Source organism: Macaca nemestrina, chromosome 12 (genome assembly GCF_043159975.1).
Source record: "Macaca nemestrina isolate mMacNem1 chromosome 12, mMacNem.hap1, whole genome shotgun sequence".
In the NCBI taxonomy this organism is placed as follows: domain Eukaryota; kingdom Metazoa; phylum Chordata; class Mammalia; order Primates; family Cercopithecidae; genus Macaca; species Macaca nemestrina.
Window position 1 is genome coordinate 33988535 of NC_092136.1, and position 25561 is coordinate 34014095.

At 35.9% G+C, this 25561-nt stretch overlaps 1 protein-coding gene across 13 annotated transcripts in view; it reads left to right on the forward strand.

The window, feature by feature from the left end:
* LOC105471493 (inner mitochondrial membrane peptidase subunit 1) overlaps nucleotides 1–25561 on the forward strand; it is a 90971-nt gene that overhangs the window by 40391 nt on the left and 25019 nt on the right. For all 13 annotated transcript variants that reach the window (XM_011723973.2, XM_011723971.3, XM_071074935.1 and 10 more), the window contains 3 exons: nucleotides 5673–5806; nucleotides 8269–8357; nucleotides 12560–12686. In XM_011723973.2, the coding sequence (XP_011722275.1) occupies nucleotides 5702–5806; nucleotides 8269–8357; nucleotides 12560–12686 (321 nt within the window). In that variant the 5' untranslated portion in view covers nucleotides 5673–5701. The remainder of the gene's footprint in view (nucleotides 1–5672; nucleotides 5807–8268; nucleotides 8358–12559; nucleotides 12687–25561) is intronic.

Sequence of the window (25561 nt, forward strand, 5' to 3'; positions counted from 1 at the left end):
TTGGCAAGGATGTGGAGAAATTGGAAACCTTATGCATTACTAGTAAAAATGTACAGTGGTGCAATTGCTTTGGAAAACAGTTTGGTCGTTCTTCAGAAAGTTAAATGCAGCATTGTCTTTAATGGCATTTTCATTAGAGAAATCTTTTCTGATTCATCCTAAAGAAAGTATGCCTCACCCATTGTTCTGTATCACTTTACTATATTTTTCTTTACAGAAATTTACTTAATGTATTTATGTATTTATTTGTTTACTTTGTGTATATATGATATCTGCCCCACTATACTATAAGCTGTATGAGAGAAGGCATCATGTTCACTACTGTATTCCCAGGGCTGAACACAGTTATCTGGTACATAGTAGTAGCTTAATAAGTATTTGTTGAATGAATGAAGTCACACTTTTTCCCCCAAGTGTTTGTTTTTTAGAAGTTTTATTCTACCAAAAAAGCTGAAAAAAATAATGCAGTGCACATTTGTATACACTTCACTTGGATTTAACAATGAACATTTGCCACATTAGCTTTCTATCTTCCTCCATATGTAATATATCCGTGTGTGTGTATATATGTGTATGTATCAATTTGTCTTCATCTCTATACATGATTTTTAGCAGTAGAAGTGAACCATATGAAAGGAAGTTGCAGTCATAGCATTTTTCTCAAAATAATTCCTTGTTTATCTCCTATGAACAAGGTCATTCTACTACATAGCATGATATTGTTAAGAAGTTTAACACTGAAACAGTGATATATTTTTATGTACAATATTCAGATTTACCCAGTTGTCCCCATGTCTTTCATAGCTTTCTTTTTCCTTTTGCTCCAGGATCCAATTTGAGATTTCATATTGTATTTGGTTGTTGTGTCCTTCTATTTTCTTGTAATTGAAAATAGTACTCTTAGTATAATTTTTCCTTTCATTAAATTTATACTTTTTAAGTGTTCAAGCTGGTTGTCTTGTTGAATGTCTGCAATATGGATATGTCTTGATTGTTCATGATCCTATTTAGGTTACACATTTTCGGCAAGAATGGTACACAGGTGATGATGTACTTGTCATTCCATTGGTAAGAGGCTACATGATATCAGTATGCTGCTAAATTTGGTCATTTAGTTAAGACAGTGTTTACCAGATCTTCCCATTGTAAAGATACCTTGTTCCCTTTGTAAAAAAAAAAAATCTACTTTGATACTTTTCAAATATCCTGTTGACCAACAATGTTTCACTCAGTGTATTTTAGCATGCATCAATGGCCCTTGTCTGAATCAGTTATTACACTGGTGATAATTTTATCATTCCTTCTACATTTATTAGCTGTCATGTTTTGATAAAGAACTTTCCCTGTCCCCAACACATGCATCTTTTTAAAAATTTCATTTTTAATTTAATGTATTATCAATTACTGTTACTATTTTTAGGCTTATATTGTCCCAAATTTAATGTATTATCAATTACTGTTAACTATTTTTAGGCTTATATTGTCCTGAATTTGGCCATTGGATGACCCCTGAGAATGGTTCCTTTGTTTGCATCAGTCTTTGAGCACTGACTGTTCTGCTCTGGTGGAGAATGATACTTAGAAACCAAAAATGTGGGCACTAAGAGTGCTCATAATTACTACAGTGTCATTGCTTCTTACAATGGCCTTTTCACAGTGGGCAGAGCTAGGATGACATTTTTAAATAGGCAAACAGACAAATATATACATGTTTATTTAAGTAAATTTGTTTTGATAACTCAAGTTTATCCTTAAGGTCCCTTTACATATTTGTTGCTTCTTTTTCTCACAGTGAAAAACAACTTAAATATTTGCTCACTTTTACTATCTGAAATATATATAAAATACTACAACCAACAACAACTTACTAAGATACGTTCTAGATTACTTTCAGTGTTTTTCCTTTTGTATTTAGTTGGTATGTAATAAATGTATTTATTACTGGGATACAGTGATATTTTGTTACATGTATACATTATATAATGATCAAATTGGAGTAATTAGCATATTTACCTCAAACACATCATTTCTGTATATTGTGAACAGTGAAGATCTTCTTGTAGCTTTTTGAAAATATACAATAAATTATAGTTAACCGTATTCACCCAACAGTGCTGCAGAAGGCAGGAACTCATTCCTCCTGTCTAGCTATAATTTTGTGTCCATTAACCAACTTCTCATTCTCCCCTCCTACCTGCCTTTCCCAGCCTCTGATACCCATATTTCTACACTATACTTCCATAGGCTCAATTTTTTTTTAAGCTCCTGCAGATGAGTGAAAACGTAAGGTATTTTTCTTCCTGTGCCAGATTTATTTCTCTTAACATAATGTGCCCCAGGGTCATTCATATTTCCTTGAATAACAGGATTTCATTCTCCTTGTGGCTGAATAATATTCCATTGTGTATGTATAGCATGTTTTTCTTTATCCGTTCATCTGATGGATATTTCAGTTGATTCTATGTCTTAGCTATTGTGAATAGTAGCTAAGCTGCAATAAACATGGGGATGTAGGTATCCCTTTGATATACTGATTTCCTTTATTTTGGATTAATACCCAGTAGCAGGATTGCGAGAATTATTTTTTGATTCTCTTTTGAGTTTTTAAAGAAACCTCCACACTGTTTTCCATAATGACTGTACTAATTTACATTCCCACTAACAGGGTATATGAATTTTCTTTTCTCCACATCCTTGCCAGCACTTACTTTGTCTTATTTGATAATAATCTAACTGGGGTAAGATGATACCTGATTATAGTTTTGACTTACATTTCCCTGAAGATTAGTGATGTTGAGCATATTTTAATATATTTGTTGGCCATTTGTATGTTTTCTTTTGAAAAATGTCTATTAAGATCATTTGTCCACTTTTTAATTGGGTTATTTGGTTTTTTGCTGTTGAGTTCCTTGTATATTCTGAATGTTAGTCCATATCGGATGCATAGTTTGCAAATATTTTCTCCCATTCGACATGTTGTCTTTTTACTTTATTATTTTCATTGCTGAGCAGAAGCGTTTTAGTTTAAATCCCATTTGTCTGTTTTTGTTCTTTCTTGCTTGTTCTTTTGATTTCTTAGCCATAAAATCTTTGACTAGACCAATGTCTTGAAGTGTTTCCCTTATAGTATTATGGTTTGATCTTATTTATAAGTCTGTAATTTATTTTAAGTTGATTTTTATATATGGTTAGAGATATGGGGACTAGTTTTGTCCTTCTGCATGTGGATATCCAAATTTTCAAGCACCATTTATTGAAGAGATGTCCTTTCTTCAGTGTATGCTCCTGGCACCTTGTCAAAAATCAGTTGGCTGTAAATACATGGATTTATTTCTGGGTTCTCTGTTCTGTCCCATTGGTCTATGTGTTTTTATACCAATACCATGCTGTTTTGGTTACTGTAGCTTTGTAGTGTATTTTAAAGTCAGGTAGTGTAATGCCATCAGCTTTATTCATTTTGCTCAATATTGCTTTGGTTATTTGGGGTCTTGTGGTTCTGTATGAATTTTAGGATTGTTTTCTAATTCTGTGAAAAATGACTTTGGCATATTGATAGAGATTGCATTGAATCTTTAGATCACATTGGGTAGTATGGTCATTTTAACAATATTAATTCTTATAATCCATGAGTATGGGCTGTCTTTCCATTTTTATTTTTTATGTCCTCTTCAATTCTTTCAGTGTTTTTGTAGTTTTCATTTTAGAGGTCTTTCACCTCCTTGGGTAAATTTATTCCTAGTTATATTTTTAATGTTTTATAGCTATTTTAAGTGGGATTGCTTTATTGATCCCATTGATTTCTTATTCAGCTAGATCATTCCTGGTGAATAAAATGCTACTAATTTTTGTATGTCGACTTTGTATCCTGCAGCTTTACTGGATTCATTTATCAGTTCTAAAAGTATTTGTGGTGAAGTCTTTAGATTTTTCTATATATAAGATCATGTCATCCATAACCAGGATAGTTATGTCCTCTTTTTCAATTTGGATGCCCTTTATTTTTTTATTTTGCCTAATTGCTGTGGCTGAGACTTCCATTACTATGTTGAATAAGGGTGATTGAAGTGGGCATCCGTGTCTTGTTCCAGATCTTAGAGGACAGGCTTTCAGCTTTTCCCCCATTAAGTATGATATTAGCTGTGGGTTTGTCATATATTGCCTTTTATTGTTTTGATGTATGTTCCTTCTTTGCCTAATTTCTTGAGAGTTTGTATCATGAAGTGATGTTGAAATTTATCAAATGCTTTTTCTGCGTCTATTGAGATCATTTTATGGTTTTTGTTCTTCATTCTGTTGATGTGTTATATCACGCTGTTTGATTGGCATGTGTTGAACCATCCTTGCATCCCTGGGATAAATCCCACCTGATTGTGGTGTATTATCTCTTTAATGTGTTGTTGGGTTTGGTTTGCTAGTATTTTGTTGAGGATTGTTGCATCTGAGCTCACTGGCATTTTGGCCTGTAGTTTCTCTTTTCCTGTGTCTGGTTTGGGCATTAGGGCAATGCTGACCTGAATGAATTAGGAAGAATTCCCTCAATTTCCAGTTTTTTGGAATAGTTTGAGAAGAATTGGTGTTGGTTCTTTTTTATATGTTTGGAAGAATTCAGAGGTAAAGCCATCTGATGCTGGGCTTTTCTTTGTTGGGAGACCTTTTATTACTGGCTTCATCCTATACCAACTTTGTGATGATAATAAGCCAGTTACTTTACTAGTCTTAGGCTTTTTTTTGTCTTGTCTATAAATTGAGGATGATAATAATATCTATCTTACAGAGGTATTATATGTAAATCTTGACATGTTAAGCAGATGTTACAAACTATTATTGATGTATTTTAATAAATTTAATTTGAGAACAGTATATTGTAGCCTAGGCCTAAGGGTTAGGCTATTAGTTGAGAAATGCATGATACATAGTTGTGACAGTTAAATAGGAAGGACAGATATTAGAAATATTTTAGATGAATAATATTTTAAAATTTTATATAGCTTTTAAAAATCTTTAAATGGTACTTTATGCTGTTGTTTCATAGTATGTCTGTGTTCCTTCTGTTACATCAATAGTTAATAACTCACAAATGAATGTAACTTTATAATTTATAAAGTACTTTGACATATGTTGCTGAATTTGATTCTAAGAATCATTCTATGAGAGATTATTTCTACTAGGCCCCAGAGAGGTTGAGTAGTTTGTTGAAGATTATACAAGTTAGTAAAAGAACCAGTGTGAAACTTGAATCTCCATATTCCTATTCTAGTGATTTCTCCATTATTTTCTATTACATGGCAAGAAGTAATATATAGCAAGGAACAAATGTGAAAAACTGTTATTAGTCCTTTCAAAGAGTTACTATCTTTTTTAAGCATCTGCCTTAATAGAAGAAATAACCAAGACATGGAAGGGGACAGACTAATTTAGAATCTACTAATTATATAATTCATATATAGACTTAGTGGCATTTGAATATAAACTTTGGTAAATCTAAATATTTACTGGCTGCAATTTGCCATAATATCATTAGTAGAACTGATGATAAACTCTTGCTTTCCTGCACCAAATTGTATTAGGCACTTAGTACATTTTGGGTGATTGTAAAATATTTTACAATAGAGCTGTTTCTTAAATGTTTTTAAATAGTATTGATCATGAAACTTTTTGAAATTTACCATCAGGCCAATGGTGGCAGAGTCTACATAGAACTATGCTTCGTGGTGTTCTGGGGAAAACCTTTCGACTTGTTGGCTATACTATTCAGTATGGCTGTATAGCTCATTGTGCTTTTGAATACGTTGGTGGTGTTGTCATGGTAAGTTTTTATGTTCAAGAATATTCATCTTAAATATATACTTCTTTTCAAATGGAAGGAAAATGTGTTTTTCCTTTTATTATAGTTGAAGTTATTTAATTATTAAAATGTGAAAGTTAAAACATAAAATATTTCTAAATATTGGAATAATAAGAGAGTGTGTTTGAATTGGCCCTGAGAGAAGGTATAAGGACCATTACTTAAATATTTTCTGTATTCTGTTTCTAATGGGCACAAAAGGTCCTTTTGAATAGTAGAACAATAATAGTCGTTACCATTTATTGAATCCTATTTACTGTGTTTCAGGATATGTTTGATGTTTTACACTTACTAATTTAATCTTTTACACTTCCTTGAGATACTTATTAGTAATCCAATATACACATGAGGAAATGAATTGAGAAAGCTTAAGTAACTTACTTGTTCCAGATCCCACAGTTAGTAAGTAACTTGAAATTTCAACACATATTTGTCCAGTTTTCAAAATTCTAGCTCATTACCACCATGTTTAACTGTAATTAAAACAAATTAATAATCTGTAATTAAGACAGATTATTCTGCCTAATGTCTGTATTAAAATGTTAAAGTTGTTCCCTATCCCCAACTAATACTTGTTCTTAATATTGTAGTGGGAAACTATGAACTGTGGTTGTTGATTCAAACCTTTTGTCATGTAAAGAACAAATTGACCAGCTAGTCAGTTTTTTTAAATTGTTGTTATTACTGTTGTTTTTGTTTTTTTAAATTAGGTTTTCTTTATCAGATTGACAGTCACGTAACTTCCAGTTAAGATGGAGTAATGGAAATATATATGTTTAACTCAAATTTCCCTTTTTTTTTTTTTTTTTTTTTTTTTTTTTTTTGAGACAGGGTCTTGCTCTGTTGCCTGGGCTGGAGTGCAATCGAGTGATCTCAGTTCACTACAGCCTCCGCCTCCTGGGCTCAAAACAGTTCTCGTGCCTCAGCCTCCCAAGTAACTGGGACTACAGGGGTGCAACACCACGCCTGGCTAATTGTTGTATTTTTAGTACAGATGGCGTTTCACCATGTTGTCCAGGCTGGGCACGAACTCCTGGCGTCAAGTGATCTGCCCACCTTGGCTTCCCAAAGTTCTGGTTTTATAGGTATGAGCCACTGTACCTGGCTGAAACTTGCCACCTTGATTTTTTGTAAGTTAGATTGCTACTTACAAAGGTAGCAAACAAACTCTAATCATATTTCTTCTTATTTCTGCCTGAGTAGGAACTTTTGAGTAAAAAGTTTTATTTACAAGTAGAGTAAATGGAGACTGTAGTATTTAGATTTTTAAGGTGGCAATGATAATTTTTTCTGATTCTGAGGTAGAGGTTGAGTATCCCTTATGAGAAATACTTGGGACCAGAAGTGTTATGGATTTTAGATTTTTTTGAATTTTGGAATATTTGCATATATATAATGAGATATTTTGGGGATGGGACCCAAGTCTGAACACAAAATTCATTTGTATTTCATATGTACCTTGTATGCATAGCCTGAAGGTAATGTTATATGCTATTTTAAAGAATTTTGTACATGAAACAAAAATTTTGACTGCATGTTGGCTATGATGCATCCCATGGGGTCAGGTATGGAATTTACCATTTGTGGTATCATGTAGACTCTCAGAACATTTCAGATTTTAGAGCGTTTAAAATTTCAGACTTTTTATTAGGGATACTCAACCTGTATATATCAAGATTATGGTTTTGAGACATACAAATAGGAAAACCTTTGATTGCTTTATTGTAAAGATGGGGTCTCTTTAGGTTGCCAGGTTTGGTCTTGAACTCCTGTCCTCAAGTCTTTCTTCCAAAGTTTTGGAATTACAGGTGTGAGCCACCATGCCTAGCCCTGAAAATCTTTAAAGTCCATGTCTTCATACTAGTATTTTTCAGTAGCAAATTTAAGTTGTAGCCCCATGAAATGAGTAAGCTATTCTCTTGGAAGAGGAAGATGGGCATAAGCTCATTGAGAATAGTTTAATACCATTTAGTAAATCATCATCATGTTCACTGGATTATATCTGATAGTAATAAGAAAATGAATCATTCTCCCATTCATTCAACCAATATGTATGGTTTATCAATTTTGTACCAAACATTGTTCTTGGCTTTGGTTATATAGCTGGGAACATGAGAGAGATCTCTGCCCTCATAGAACTGACATTCTATAGGGTGGCCTAAATTTGGAAACATAGGTAGTTTGTTTTATTCAGGCATTATAATGTGAAATCAATAATCCATTTATAACATATTTTTCTATATTTCCAGACTTAGTGGCTACTCTAGAGTTGAACTTATTTGAGAACTGCCAGATTTTCATGAATCATCCCCCAAGCTTTAAGAACATTTGCTTGATTTTCTTTCTTTTAAGCCTGCTCAAATGATTTATGTTAAATTTAAAAGAGATTTTGAATTTAGATTACAAATTACCTCTCTTTTCAGTGTTCTGGACCATCAATGGAGCCTACAATTCAAAATTCAGATATTGTCTTTGCAGAAAATCTTAGTCGACATTTTTATGGTATCCAAAGGTAAATTTCTGTCATGGATATATTAAATTTACAGTGAAAATATATACACACATTATGTCTTTTCTGCAATTCCTTAACTTTAAAAACTGTTCCATAAATAAACATGTTAATAACCAGCTAGTTAAAATTTTGAGTCAAATATTTTCTTTCAGTTTGAGAAATTTTAATAGTTTCTCAAACATATGCAGTCTCTTGGGTCATTGTATCTCTTGCGTCATTGTAAAAAATAATTAACAGTCCCTTACAATATACATGTAAGCTTAACTTTTTTTTATTGGGTTTTAGAATGTTTTCAGTTAAGAACTAGGAACTTAGGTATTACATTACAGATCCAAATCAATGTTTTTGTTCTTTAATTTAAAAAATAATCCTGTAGTTCTATTGTTTGCTATCTTATTCTCTATGTATAGCCTATGATGACTGTTTGATGGTTTTTATTTTTTTTAATTTTCTGATACACATTTTTTGAGATGAGGTCTTGCTCTGGCTCCCAGGCTGGAGTGCAGTGACACGATCTCAGCTCCCTGCAGCCTCAACCTCCTGGGCTCCAGTGATCCTTCCCCTCGGTCTCCCAAGTAGCTGTGACTACAGGTATATACACCACGCCCAGATAATTTTTGTAGTTTTTGTAGAGACTGGGTTTCGCCATGTTGCCCAGCCTGGTCTCAAACTCCTGAGCTCAAGCAATCCGCTCACCTCAGCCTGCCAAAGTGTTGAGATTACAGGTGTGAGCCACCATGCCCAGCCCATTTGATGATTTTTAGATTACATCATTGTATATAGCTGAGAACCAGGAATTGTATATATTATGAGTCTCCTGATTAATTATATTAACTTGAATAACTCCTGGGCAAATATTGTTTGTCACTAAACCTTTTAAAGTCCTATTTCACGGGAGGCTGAGGCAGGAGAATTGCTTGAACCTGGGAGATGGAGGTTTCAGTGAGCCGAGATCGTGCCACTGCACTCCAACCTGGGTGACAGAGCAAGACTCCTTCCCCCCAAAAAATAATTAAAAAATCCTATTTCAAATGGTGGTTCCAATCCTTGTGATACTCTTTATTCCAGTTAACTCTATGAGAATGATCTCTTCCAAATGAATGTCAAGTATTAATAATTTAATATATTTTCTAAAGAGCACCTCTCTGATATCCTAAAATTTTGAGTCCATTTGGTTTTTATAATTCTGAAAAAATTCTATGCCTGCTTTCATTTCAGTAAACTACAAATTTGATTCCCTTGAGCTAGTATTTAGTTTATGGCATAATAAGTAGGTTTAGGCACTTCTCTTTCACTGTTCACCTTTGCTATAACGTAGTGCACAGTACTGAAAATTGTTAAGAATACATTTCTTCACATTTATTGATCTTTCACCAGCCTTAGATTCTGCAGATAAACTCTCTTGGTCAAGCTGTATAGTTTGGCATGCTCCCTAGGTAATTCTTCTTCAAATCTTTTACCCATAACAACTTCTATATACTTAATTGTAGATATAGGAGTTATAAAATAAAACTTATATAATAGATTGTGTTGTTGCTCCCTTTTCTTTTTAACTTATATCAAATTATCCTTATATAGCCTTTGAATTAACTGGAGACCTAGCCTCATGATATAGCATGAAAACAAGCGTCTGTGTTCCATGCCAGTGACATAATTTTATTCACAATAATCCTTGGGCATCCTGAATGAGGAGCTGAACTTGTTGGCTGAATAGTTTTTGAATACACAGCTTGATATTTTTTAAACAATTACTCGTTGCATTCAGATAAGTGAAACAAATAACTACATTCAGTAAATGAATTCATATTCTTTGAAGATCTTATTTTGTACTCTATTCATCCAGGTTACAGGACAGCTCAAAATCTGGCATTTATGAGATATACCAAAGTAACTTTTAGAGCCAAGGTAGCCAGCTGGTAACTTTTACTTAAAAAATATTACTGTCCTGAGTATTCTCTTTCTTTTACCCGCAGCACAGAACTCAAGATTTCAGGGGAATATTTGACTCCTGGTAAGGGGTCCTGTTGTTGGCTGCCTGTTTCTAAATGTAAAATAACCTTCCATTTAGGCAAGAGTAAAAGTTTGCATATCTAGTATCTAAAGCACATGGATGTCTCTTCAGTCAGCTGCAGAGAACACTCAACCTTGAGACAGTCAAATTTTTACTACTGCTTATTCTTTCAATAAATAGTAGTGAGCACCTAATTTATAAGATGTACCGTACATTATAGAGAATATTAAGATTAATGAGATATTGACACTAGTTTTCAAAAGCTTACTGTGTAGTAGAATAAGTTGTTTATAAATATGAGAAAATTTTAATAAGCTTCCTTTTAAAACTATTTGAAGGAGTTAAGAATCCAAGGGATATGTATTTTGATCTAAATGCTATGCATATGTCTAGTTAGACTACCAGAAATAAAGTTTATGTTAGTACTACTTTCTACAAAAACAGCACGACTGAATTATGATTTCTATGTTGCCATTCGAGTGCAAAGTTTGTTTTAAGGGTCATATTGATTATTTGATCAAAGAACTTAAGCTTCATTAAACACCCATGGAAAAATGTCTCTTCCTCCAAAGCTACCCAAAATCAACTTTGATGGTGTGTTACAATTTTTGCAAATTTGTTCATCTGAACACATCCACTGACATGGTTCTAGTTGTTTAGAAAGAAAATACCGTATTCTATTTTCAAAAGAAGGCAACATCCAAATTATAGAATGTAATGATTTGCTACCTTTCAGCTCTTACCAAGAATAGCCTCAAGAGATCATCATTGTAAATACTATTTCTGCACTTTCTGTAAAATTTCCGATAATGGTACCTTTCATTCTGTTATATAAGAATGTTTCTTGTGAATTTCTCTTTGATTTAGTTTTTAGGGAAAATTTTGTCTTACCTCCCAAACTGTTATTTTATTAAGTAATGATTTCCATGTAACTGGTCTTAATTTCTTCTGACTTGGCTCCCAAAGAGTTTAGAACCCATTTTAATGCTTCTATAGAGCAGTTACTAGGTTTCTGATTTCATCATCATTTTCCTTTTATTCTTATGACTTTTAATACTATTTTGACATGTGCTTATTTTATTATAAGTAACATTAAACTATTTCTGGAACTAGGTACAATTAATAAGTAAATATGTTAAATCCTTTTAAATGTGTGTTAGTCAACAGAATTCACATATTGCTCGTTTTATGCAGAAAGAGCATTGTGTTCTGTTTGACTGTGGTCATTAGTCCTAGGTTCTGTCTTCTTCCTTTCCACTCTTTAGGATCTTTCTTATTTTTTATTACCAAATAGATTGTCAGTTCTTCTTATCATAAATCGTGTCTTCTGTATGTAATCAGACCCTTATTGGTTTTATATGTTTGATGTCTCATTTTATTTTTCAGAGTGTATATTTGGGCAACTTTTAGCATTTTATTTTGTTATATCTTTTGATTTTTGTTCTCAAATATAAGTTCTTTTGATACAGGTTATAGGACTTATATGCTATCATTCCTCAATTATTTGAGTTCTAGGGAAACATGGATGATGTTTTTACCTTTTTAGTGTACCCTAAAGTCAATCAGTGCTACTGCCTGGACAGCAATATTTGTTTACTTAATTTGTTAGTATTTATATGGAATTGTGTGGAGGGTTTTTTTGTTTGTTTGTTTGTTTTGGTTCATTTGGGGTTTTTCTTGGTGTTTGTTTGTTTGTTTGTTTGAGACATGGTCTCAGTCTGTTGCCCATGGTGGCACGATCAGAGCTTACTGTAGCCATGAACTCCTGGTTTCAAGCAATCCCCTTGCCATAGCCTCCCAAAGTGCTGAGATTATAGTTGTGAGCCACTGTACCTGGCCTATATAGAATTGCTTTCCCACAATTTTGGTTCTAAGAATTTGGACACAGGAGTAAAGCATAGTGGATACAGTGCAAAAAGATAATTCTTGTGGAATTATCTGAAAGTTGCGAATCTTCTGAAATTATCAGAAATTTTAGATAGCCTTTTCATCACTCTTATTGTTGGATTCTCACCCAAAGTATTCGGTCGCAAAGGTTCTCAAAACCAGTAAATGTATGGAAGAGTCAGTATATGAGAGGATAAAGGTTATGGCTTTGTTTAAGTTGCCTTATAAAAGTATTAAAGCAGTGCCATGCATGTGTTTATGCTTAATAAATAATACAGACATTTCTTTGACTTTTCCCCCTCAGAGGTGACATTGTGATTGCAAAAAGCCCAAGTGATCCAAAATCAAATATTTGTAAAAGAGTAATTGGTTTGGAAGGAGACAAAATCCTCACCACTAGTCCATCAGATTTCTTTAAAAGCCATAGTTATGTAAGTAACATTTCAATTATGTTATTTTTTGGTGTCATAATTGATTAACATTAACTGAATGCTGACAAAAGAAAATGATGTTTATTCATATTTTGAATGTAAGAAAAAATGCATCCAGTAGAATTTAAATATATTTATATCAAGAACAATTCAGCCATTATATTTTATATATTTTAGTTACTTTTAAAATCTACATAAACATCGTAATAATTGTTACAGGCAAAATTTACCAGTGGATGCTAAAATTATTGGAAAAAAGTTTGAGAAGAAATAGAACTTTGCATAATCTTAAAGTATCTCTCCCAAGATATTTATTACAAAGGGAAAAAACCTTAGAGGTGAAACCTGTCAGGCACCACTTTAACTGAGTTATCTTCATCATCATAACATGATATATCAACATAATGTAGCCTCTGATTGAAGCATCAAGAAGGGCACTTGCAGGAAAAAAAAGTTACAACCTCAGTCTACTCATGAGAAAACATAAGACAATTCCAAATTGAGGGTCATTCTACAATATAACTGACCAATACTCTTCAAAAATGTCAAGGTCATAAAAAACACGGAAAGATTGAGGCCCTGTCATATATTGGAGCAGACAAAGGAGACATGATAACTAAATGCATTTGGGATCCTGGCTTAGAAAGATTTTCCACTATTAGTGGGAAGTCTGACAAAATCAAATAAACCCTATGCTTTATTTTTTTTTAACATCCTATTTAAATATTGATAATCAAAATTGTGTATATTGAAATTGTATACAACCACTTTGCTTGTACAGCTAGAAAAAGTGCAAGAATAGTAAAATGGAAGAATGAAGAGTAGATACAATGTGTTAGCTCCTTTCACCAATCACATGGCTTCTGTAACAGAGCTTAGGGGAAGAGATGGCCTTTTGTTTACTCAGTATATACTCTTCTTACTTTAATAATTATAGCTTAATTTTCTACTTTACTGTACATCTTCTGTGTCACTATCAAATTATTGATGCAGCTGTTAACTAACATTATCTCTGTATTCATCCTCAATGTAAACAGACAACTGAATAATGACATTGTCATCATAAATTTATTTTGAACCATAATAGCCTCTGATTGCCCTATAAGTAAGTTTGATCAATAGACTGTTAAATAATCAATCTTATTTATTTACCATTTGTAATAGACTATGGTTCAGCTGTACAAGTGCTTTTGATGTTTATTACTACAATGCTAAATACACAGTAATTGTTACCTTATGGTGATAACAGTGTTAAAGATGATAGTGTGCTGTCAGGTAACATATTTTTCTACTATTGCTTTCATCATGGACACTGTGTCCTCTTCTCCTTAAAAAATGTTAGATTTTTCATGTAATTTCACCTTCATATGACTATTAGCATTTCCTGAGATATTCTAGTCACTTCTGAATTGCTTTAGCATCATGTGTGTACTTGAAACCAGAAATGATATCAACAGACAGAACAACAGAGCAAACAAATACCATATCGTTGTTGTCGATTTCTTTTTAAGAGTTATTAGAGGAGGATGTCAGTACAAAAGGATTCAGATGAAGTCTCTGCTAAGTAATCAGAGAAGATAACCAGCACTGTAAGATGTAAATTTTTTAAATGTTCTATTCAAGGAAAATATTCATTGAGTTTTTTTTTTGTTTTTAATTGACACAAAATAATTGTACATTATTTATGGGGTATAGTGTGATGTTTCAATACTAATATACATTGTATAAAAATGAAATTAGTATATTTAGCATATCTATCACCTCATGTTTTTTTTTTTTATTATACTTTAAGTTCTAGGGTACATGTGCATAACGTGCAGGTTTGTTACATATGTATACTTGTGCCATGTTGGCGTGCTGCACCCATCAACTTGTCAGTACCCATCAGCTTGTCATTTACATCAGGTATAACTCCCAATGCAATCCCTCCCCCTTCCCTCCTCCCCATGATAGGCCCCAGTATATGATGTTCCCCTTCCCGAGTCCAAGTGATCTCATTGTTCAGTTCCCACATATGAGTGAGAGCATGCGGTGTTTGGTTTTCTGTTCTTGCGATAGTTTGCTGAGAATGATGGTTTCCAGCTACATCCATGTCCCTACAAAGGACACAAACTCATCCTTTTTTATGGCTGCATAGTCTTCCATGGTGTATATGTGCCACATTTTCTTAATCCAGTCTGTCACTGATGGACATTTGGATTGATTCCAAGTCTTTGCTATTGTGAATAGTGCCACAATAAACAGACGTGTGCATGTGTCTTTATAGCAGCATGATTTATAATCCTTTGGGTATATACCCAGTAATGGGATGACTAGGTCATATGGTACTTCTAGTTCTAGATCCTTGAGGAATCGCCATACTGTTTTCCAGAATGGTTGAACTAGTTTACAATCCCACCAACAGTGTAAAAGTGTTCCTATTTCTCCACATCCTCTCCAGCACCTGTTGTTTCCTGACTTTTGAATGATCGCCATTCTAACTGGTGTGAGATGGTATCTCATTGTGGTTTTGATTTGCATTTCTCTGATGGCCAGTGATGATGAGCATTTTTTCATGTGTCTGTTGGCTGTATGAATGTCTTCTTTTGAGAAATGTCTGTTCATATCCTTTGCCCACTTTTTGATGGGGTTGTTTGTTTTTTTCTTGTAAATTTGTTTGAGTTCTTTGTAGGTTCTGGATATTAGTCCTTTGTCAGATGAGTAGATTGCAAAAATTTTCTCCCATTCTGTAGGTTGCCTGTTCACTCTGATGGTAGTTTCTTTTGCTGTGCAGAAGCTCTTTAGTTTAATTAGATCCCATATGTCAATTTTGGCTTTTGTTGCCGTTGTTTTTGGTGTTTTAGACATGAAGTCCTTGCCCATGCCTATGTCCTGAATGGTATTACCTAGGTTTTCTTCTAGGATTTTTATGGTATTAGGTCTAACATTTAAGTCTCTAATCCGTCTTGAATTAATTTTTGTATAAGGAATAAGGAAAGGATCCAGTTTCAGCTTTCTCCCTAGGGCTAGCCAATTTTCCCAGCACCATTTATTAAATAGGGAATCCTTTCCCCATTTCTTGTTTTTCTCAGGTTTGTCAAAGATCAGATGGCTGTAGATGTGTGGTATTATTTCTGAGGACTCTGTTCTGTTCCATTGGTCTATATCTCTGTTTTGGTACCAGTACCATGCTGTTTTGGTTACTGTAGCCTTGTAGTATAGTTTGAAGTCAGGTAGCGTGATGCTTCCAGCTTTGTTCTTTTGACTTAGGATTGTCTTGGCGATGCGGAGTCTTTTTTGGTTCCGTATGAACTTTAAAGTAGTTTTTTCCAATTCTGTGAAGAAAGTCATTGGTAGCTTGATGGGGATGGCATTGAATCTATAAATTACCTTGGGCAGTATGGCCATTTTCACGATATTGATTCTTCCTATCCATGAGCATGGTATGTTCTTCCATTTGTTTGTGTCCTCTTTTATTTCACTGAGCGGTGGTTTGTAGTTCTCCTTGAAGAGGTCCTTTACATCCCTTGTAAGTTGGATTCCTAGGTATTTTATTCTCTTTGAAGCAATTGTGAATGGAAGTTCATTCATGATTTGGCTCTCTGTCTGTTACTGGTGTATAAGAATGCTTGTAATTTTTGCACATTGATTCTGTATCCTGAGACTTTGCTGAAGTTGCTTATCAGCTTAAGGAGATTTTTGGGCTGAGACAATGGGGTTTTCTAAATATACAATCATGTCACCTGCAAACAGGGACAATTTAACTTCTTCTTTTCCTAACTGAATACCCTTTATTTCTTTCTCTTGCCTGATTGCCCTAGCCAGAACTTCCAACACTATGTTGAATAGGAGTGGTGAGAGAGGGCATCCCTGTCTTGTGCCAGTTTTCAAAGGGAATTTTTCCAGTTTTTGCCCATTCAGGATGATATTGGCTGTGGGATTGTCATAAATAGCTCTTATTATTTTGAGGTACGTTCCATCAATACCAAATTTATTGAGCGTTTTTAGCATGAAGGGCTGTTGAATTTTGTCAAAGGCCTTTTCTGCATCTATTGAGATATTCATGTAGTTTTTGTCGTTGGTTCTGTTTATATGCTGGATTACGTTTATTGATATGCGTATGTTGAACCAGCCTTGCATCCAAGGGATGAAGCCCACTTGATCATGGTGGAGAAGCTTTTTGATGTGCTGCTGGATCCGGTTTGCCAGTATTTTATTGAGGATTTTTACATCGATGTTCATCAGGGATATTGGTCTAAAATGTTGTGTCTCTGCCAGGCTTTGGTATCAGGATGATGTTGGCCTCATAAAATGAGTTAGGGAAGATTTCCTCTTTTTCTATTGATTGGAATAGTTTCAGAAGGAATGGTACCAGCTCCTCCTTGTACCTCTGGTAGAATTCAGCTGTGAATCCATCTAGTCCTGGACTTTTTTTGGTTGGTAAACTATTAATTATTGCCTCAATTTCAGAGCCTGCTATTGGTCTATTCAGGGATTCAGCTTCTTCCTGGTTTAGTCTTGGAAGAGTGTAAGTGTCCAGGAAATTATCCATTTCTTCTAGGTTTTCTAGTTTATGTGCGTAGAGGTGTTTATAGTATTCTCTGATGGTAGTTTGTATTTCTGTGGGGTCGGTGGTGATACCCCCTTTATCATTTTTTATTGCATCTATTTGATTCTTCTCTCTTTTCTTCTTTATTAGTCTTGCTAGCGGTCTATCAATTTTGTTGATCTCTTCAAAAAACCAACTCCTGGATTCATTGATTTTTTTGGAGGGTTTTTTGTGTCTCTATCTCCTTCAGTTCTGCTCTGATCTTAGTTATTTCTTGCCTTCTGCTAGCTTTTGAATGTGTTTGCTCTTGCTTCTCTAGTTCTTTTAATTGTGATGTTAGAGTGTCAATTTTAGATCTTTCCAGCTTTCTCTTGTGGGCATTTAGTGCTATAAATTTCCCTCTACACACTGCTTTAAATGTGTCCCAGAGATTCTGGTATGTTGTATCTTTGTTCTCATTGGTTTTAAAGAACATCTTTATTTCTGCCTTCATTTCATTATGTACCCAGTAGTCATTCAGGAGCAGGTTATTCAGTTTCCATGTAGTTGAGTGGTTTTGATTGAGTTTCTTAGTCCAGAGTTCTAGTTTGATTGCACTGTGGTCTGAGAGACAGTTTGTTATAATTTCCGTTCTTGTACATTTGCTGAGGAGTGCTTTACTTCCAATTATGTGGTCAATTTTGGAATAAGTGTGATGTGGTGCTGAGAAGAATGTATGTTCTATTGATTTGGGGTGGAGAGTTCTGTAGATGTTTATTAGGTCTGCTTGCTGCAGAGATGAGTTCAATTCCTGGATATCCTTGTTAACTTTCTGTCTCATTGATCTGTCTAATGTTGACAGTGTGGTGTTGAAGTCTCCCATTTTTATTGTATGGGAGTCCTAGTCTCTTTGTAAGTCTCTAAGGATTTGCTTTATGAATCTGGGTGCTCCTGTATTGGGTGCATATATATTTAGGATAGTTAGCTCTTCCTGTTGAATTGATCCCTTTACCATTATGTAATGGCCTTCTTTGTCTCTTTTGATCTTTGATGGTTTAAAGTTTGTTTTATCAGAGACTAGGATTGCAACCCCTGTTTTTTTTTTGTTCTCCATTTGCTTGGTAGATCTTCCTCCGTCCCTTTATTTTGAGCCTATGTATGTCTCTGCATGTGAGATGAGTCTCCTGAATGCAGCAAACTGATGGGTCTTGACTCTTTATCCAGTTTGCCAGTCTGTTTCTTTTAACTGGAGTATTTAGTCCATTTACATTTAAGGTTAATATTGTTACGTGTGAACTTGATCCTGCCATTATGATATTAAATGGTTATTTTGCTCGTTAGTTGATGCAGTTTCTTCCTGGCCTTGATGGTCTTTACATTTTGGCATGTTTTTGCAATAGCTGGTACCGGTTGTTCCTTTCCATGTTTAGTGCTTCCTTCAAGGTCTCTTGTAAGGCAGGCCTGATGGTGACAAAATCTCTTTACAGATAAGCATTTGCTTATCTGTAAAGGATTTTATTTCTCCTTCACTTATGAAACTTAGTTTGGCTGGATATGAAATTCTGGGTTGAAAATTCTTTTCTTTAAGAATGTTGAATATTGGCCCCCACTCTCTTCTGGCTTGTAGAGTTTCTACCGAGAGATCTGCTGTTAGTCTGATGGGCTTCCCTTTGTGGGTAACCCGACCTTTCTCTCTGGCTGCCCTTAAGATTTTTTCCTTCATTTCAACTTTGGTGAATCTGGCAATTATGTGTCTTGGAGTTGCTCTTCTCGAGGAGTATCTTTGTGGCGTTCTCTGTATTTCCTGGATTTGAATGTTGGCCTGCCCTATTAGTTGGGGAAGTTCTCCTGGATGATGTCCTGAAGAGTGTTTTCCAACTTGGTTCCATATTCCCCCTCACTTTCAGGCACCCCAATCAGACGTAGATTTGGTCTTTTTACATAATCCCATACTTCTTGCAGGCTTTGTTCATTTCTTTTTCTTCTTTTTTCTTTAGATTTCTCTTCTCACTTCATTTCATTCATTTGATTCTCAGTCGCTGATACTCTTTCTTCCAGTTGATCAAGTTGGTTACTGAAGCTTGTGCATTTGTCACGTATTTCTCGTGTCATGGTTTTTATCTTTGTCAGTTCGTTTATGGCCTTCTCTGCATTAATTATTCTAGTTATCAATTCTTCCACTCTTTTTTCAAGATTTTTAGTTTCTTTGCACTGGGTACGTAATTCCTCCTTTAGCTCTGAGAAGTTTGATAGACTGAAGCCTTATTCTCTCATCTTGTCAAAGTCATTCTCTGTCCAGCTTTGATCCGTTGCTGGCGATGAGCTGCGTTCCTTTGCAGGGGGAGATGCGCTCTGATTTTTTGAATTTCCAGCTTTTCTGCCCTGCTTTTTCCCCATCTTTGTGGTTTTATCTGCCTCTGGTCTTTGATGATGGTGACGTACTGATGGGGTTTTGGTGTGGGTGTCCTTCCTGTTTGTTAGTTTTCCTTCTAACAGTGAGGACCCTCAGCTGTAGGTCTGTTGGAGATTGCTTGAGGTCCACTCCAGACCCTGTTTGCCTGGGTATCAGCAGCACAGATTGCAGGAGATAGAATATTGCCGAACAGCAAGTGTACCTGTCTGATTCTTGCTTTGGAAGCTCCCTCTCAGGGGTGTACTCCACTGTGTGAGGTGTGGGGTGTCGGTCTGCCCCTAGTGGGGAATGTCTCCCAGTTAGGCTACTCAGGGGTCAGGGACCCACTTGAGCAGGCAGTCTGTCTGTTCTCAGATCTCAAACTCCGTGTTGGGAGATCCACTGCTCTCTTCAAAGCTGTCAGACAGAGTCGTTTGCGTCTGCAGAGGTTTCTGCTGCTTTTGTTGTTGTTGTTGTTTAGCAGTGCCCAGTCCCCAGAGGTGGAGTCTACAGAGACTGACAGGCCTCCTTGAGCTGCTGTGAGGTCCACCCAGTTCGAGCTTCCCAGCGGCTTTGTTTACCTACTTAAGCCTCAGCAATGGTGGGCGCCCCTCCCCCAGCCTCACTGCTGCCTTGCAGTTAGATCGCAGACTGCTGTGCTAGCAATGAGGGAGGCTCCCTGGGCGTGGGACCCTCCCGGCGAGGTGTGGGATATAATCTCCTGGTGTGCCCGTTTGCTAAGACCCTTGGTAAAGGGCAGTATTGCGGTGGGAGTTACCCGATTTTCCAGGTGTTATGTGTCTCAGTTCCCCTGGCTAGGAAAAGGGATTCCCTTCCCCCTTGAGCTTTCCAGGTGAGGCAATGCCTCGCCCTGCTTCAGCTCTGGCTGGTCGGGCTGCAGCAGCAATCCCTAGTGAGATGAACCCAGTACCTCAGTTGAAAATGCAGAATTCACCTCTCTTCTGTGTTGCTCATGCTGGGAGCTGGAGACTGGAGCTGTTCCTATTCGGCCATCTTCCACCTCATGTATTTTTTATTTCCTTGTAGTGAGAACATTCAAAATCCTCTTGGTTTTTTTTTTTGTTGTTGTTTGTTTGTTTGTTTTTTGGACATGGTCTTGCTCTGTTGCCCCAGCTGGAGTGCAGTGGCACAATCTCAGCTCACTGCAACCTCCTTCTCCAGGGCTCAGATGCTCCTTCCACATCAGTCTTCTGAGTAGCTCCTTCATATACAACACAATATTGTTAACCATAATCACTCTACTGTGTGGTAGAACACCAGTAGGTCATTCTGTTACTGAGTTTTTATATATTTGATAAATGTACAAATTACATGACATTGCCATTTTGTTCTGGGTGTATTCCATTCACTTTTGTTAGACAAATTTGTAAGTATACAGTACATCATTCTAATAATCTTGGTCAACACTTATTTTGTCCTTCATCCATACTGTTGAGAATCTTTTCAAAGGTTAACTTGTTTAATTTTCACAACAGCAACATGATGAGTAGGTAATTGTAGTATTTTACTGATAGGTAATCTAAAGAAGGAGGCTAAATAACTTGCCCAATTTCAAACAGTGAGAGGATTGAAACACAAGTAGTGGCTTCAGAATCTGTAACCCTCACGATGCCACTACTACTTCTTTCAGAATACACTTTGCCTATTTCTGTTCCCATCTCATCAAATTATACTTACTTTAAAATGTATTTGTCTTTATTATTTTTTAAAAAACACAGGGAAGTATTTCTGATCAGGGGCAGTATTGGTTCTGAAAGAGAAGCCAGTGTTTTTGAGAGTCTGTCCCTTGCCAGTTTTTCTACGCTGGGTTATTCAAGTCCTAAGAATTGTGTAGCTATTACAGAACCACTTTAGCAAATGTGTTCCTTTAATCAAGGTGGTTTATAACAAAATTTCATCCAAGTTTGGAGTGCTCTGAGAAGATAGCCAAAATGTTTGCAGGGTCTACCCCTTTTGTCTGTCCCTTTTTTTTTTAGCTATCTCAGAAGCACACTGGTACAATATTTTATGAAATGAGTTTCTTACCCTTACCTCTGCATCCTCTTAGAAAAATCATTGTTGTTTATAAGATGAAGATATTACCATTCATATCTTGATTGAGCTGCTTAATAAAATGAACAATATTAAAATATGTTTTGAATTCCAGACTGAGAAAGTTTATTCTTGTATGTAGGTGCTTCAGAAAGCCAAACACCAAAATTCTTCATTGGAATCTAGCCTGTAGAGTTTAGCATGTCAAAGAAATAGCCTTGTTTGTAGGTTGGCAGAAAAGAACATAAACAAATCATTGGTTAAGTGATGTAGTGATGTGCGATCATTTTATTCTTTCCAGAGTTCTTTTTTGTTTGTTTTCCATTCCAGAGTTTTAAAAGACCACATGGCGAGCAACGCTTATGAATCAGCTTTACTTTTTACTGTTAGGTATTTGGAAACTAAGCAGTCCCTGTTAAGACGCTGTTGTGGGCCTGGCACGGTGGCTCACGCCTGTAATCCCAGTACTTGAGAGGCCAAGGCAGGCAGATCACCTGAGGTCAGGAGTGTGAGACCAGCCTGCCCAACATGGCGAAACCCTCTCTCTGCTAAAAATACAAAAAAATTAGCCGGGTGTGGTGACAGGCGCCTGTAATCTCAGCTGCTTGGGAGGCTGAGGCAGGAGAATCCCTTCAACCTGCGAGGTGGAGGTTGCAGTGAGCCGAGATTGCGCCACTGCACTCCAGCCTGGGCAATGAGAGTGAAACTCTGTCTCAAGAAAAGAGGGGGAAAAAAAAAGATGCTGTTTGTTTTGTTTATTTTGAAGGTACTGAAGCCAATAATTCTTTCCTGGGGTTATGTATGAACTAAGCATTGGCTACTGTAAAGATATGAGATTAATTTGTGACTCTCGAAAGAAACAAATTGTCATGAGCTCAAATATATTGAGTATGTTCCCTTTCTGTATATTCTACAGGAATTCCTCAGTTTGCTGCTAGAAGCTATTGCTTTATCAGAAAAAAGAATTTAGTTGGAAGTAGGAGCATGTAGCAAATAAGAAATAAATAAAATGAGTTGGCCGGGCGTGGTGGCTCAAGCCTGTAATCCCACTTTGGGAGGCCGAGACGGGCGGATCACAAGGTCAGGAGATCGAGACCATCCTGGCTAACATGGTGAAACCACGTCTCTACTAAAAATACAAAAAACTAGCCGGGCGAGGTGGCGGGAGCCTGTAGTCCCAGCTACTCGGGAGGCTGAGGCAGGAGAATGGCGTAAACCCGGGAGGCAGAGCTTGCAGTGAGCTGAGATCCGGCCACTGCACTCCAGCCTGGGTGACAGAGCGAGACTCCGTCTCAAAAAAAAAAAAAAAAATAAAATGAGTTGGCATTCTCCTATTGGTTTGCACAGGAGGCAAAATGCAAAGTAAACCTCTATGTAATTTAGTCTCTATTCCCTTAGGGAATGTAGGGACAGGGCTCAGAAATACACTAAAATTTTGTTATAAAGCCAATTAAGGAGAAACACACTTCATAATGTTTATTAGTATAATATTGTGTGATAATCCAGGACTATGCTTTTAATCCATGGGGTAACTGTGGAATAGTTAGGCATTTTGAAATATAATAAATTCCTATCAACAAATATGTTGTAAAATCAACATCTAAACAAACTCCCTGGACACCACATCCTCCTATAGGGAAGCGTTGTGTATAGTTAACTCCATTCTGAGCTTCGTATTATTTTTTTGAACCCATTCCAGTTAGGCTTTGGTCTCCACCACTTCATTGATGGTTCTTGTCAAAGTCCCTAATGACTTCTCTTGTTGTCTCTCCAGTGATCAACTCTCAGTCCTCATCATACTTGACCTATTGTTAGTATTTGAAATAGTTGTTCTCAAAACCTGGGTTCACTTAGTTTTTGGGACACTGCTCTTTTTGGTTTTTTTCCTATCTTTCTTCTGAATTTCCTTTATTGGTTCCTCCTCATATCCAAATATTGGAATGATCTTCAAACCCTGGAGTTAACTAAAGGTTCGTATTTTAAATTTTCTGTTGTTTATCTACACTTATACTTTAGCTGACCTCATCCTGTCTCATGGTTTTATGTACAGTACTTTTTAACTTACTCTCAAATGTATATCAACTATAACCTCTTCCGTGAACTCTAGAATCATGTCTAATTGTCTAATATCTTCACTTTAATGAATAATGGTCATCTCAAACTTACTGTATCCAAAGTTAAAATCCTGATTTTCTTTCCCTAACTGACTCCTTCCATACACTTCCCATCACAGTAAAGAAAACCCCATGCTACTTTTTCAGGCCACAAACCTTAGAGTTATCCTTACTCTCCTTCTCTTTCACCCTACATCCAATCCCTTAGCAAATCATGATTATACCTTCTATATATAATCAGAATCAAACCACGTTTTGCTACTGTCACTGCTACCATCCATTAGTTTGCAAGATGAACTCATCTCTCTCATTTTGTTGCAGTAATTTTTGAACTGTTTGCTTATACCCTTCCAATTTTCTGGCTTCTCTACCCCTTCCATTGATATTCTCCACACAGCAGATAAGGTCATCCTTTTTGATGATGATGCTTTTTAAGAGTGATTATGTCACTACTCTTCTGCTTAAAGACCCCATTGGCTCCCCATTTCACTTATAATAAAAGCCATAGGCCTTATGGTGGCCTGCAAGACCCTGCATAATCATTTTCCCTGCTGCCTTTCTTGTAATTATTGTGTCATTGGAACACAATCATGCCCATTCATTTGTCTGTTGTCTGTGTTTGCTTTGTCTAAAATGTCAGAGTTGAATAGTTGTGATAGAAACTATATGGCTTGCAACGCCTGGACTATTTCCTATCTGTCACTTTTCAGAAAAAGTTTGCTGACCCCCTGATCTAGAGCGTAAGATTCTTGGTGATAGGGACTCATTTTAATCGCAGTTGATTTCATATCATTTCAACTGTGATTTGGCAGCTAGTAGATATTTTTAAAATACTTGAAGGGTGGACAGATCTAGATATATATGAATAGGGTGCTAGTTTCTTTTCTACTTCTACTCCTTTGTTCTACTGGTTTCTACTGCAAACTTGCTCCCAAGTAAATGTATGATGTTATGACTTCTCAGAAGATGTTTGTGGAGCCTACCACTCTGCTGAACTAGCCAATCTGTGGTCATTCTAGTCTTCATAGAATTGAAAGCTAAGCTATTTCCAATGGTAAGACTACCTGACTGCCTTACACAATGGTAGGTGAAAGTTGTAGAAAATATTGGACTGTTCCTCTTACTGTGTACCAGGAGAGCAGAGTGCTGATTAAATATTTCTTTTCCTAAGTGACTTCTATTTAGGACCGCATATTTTTCAGACCTTTCTTTAAGTAGAATAAAAATTCACCAGGCTGTGAATTGACTTATCACTATGGAATACTGAACTTAGTTAAGGTTAAGTCTCCTAAAGTACTGGGGGAATTGAGGCATACTGGGCTTACCTTGTTGTCATTTTGAAGGAAGCATTGGTGTCCCTGAAATGGTGGTTTTATTATGATGAAGGCTAAGTTGCCCTTGCAACATTCATTGCCTACTAATTAGGTTGTGTGGTAATAAAAGTTTCTGCATTTCTGTAGACATACATGTGCCTTTTGAACATATTTAACTACTATACAGATAATTTGTTCTTTTGGCCCTTTTATTGGTTTATCGGCTTAATGATGGGTAATGTTGTTACCTGGAGTTTATAAATTTCTCCTTTTAGGATTTTCTGTGGTTGTTCATTGTAAAATGAAGAATCATTTTTAAAATCTTTAAATAAAACCTTTTTTACTGAATTTTCATGTCTTAACCATAGTAGCTACCTTGTATTGAGAATAGACATATTAATAGAATATGATTATGGAAATTTCAGTGTATTCTGTGGTTAGTGTGGTTAGTGCATAGCAGTCTTTTGCTGTTGTTACAGGAAACAAATCTGTACTTA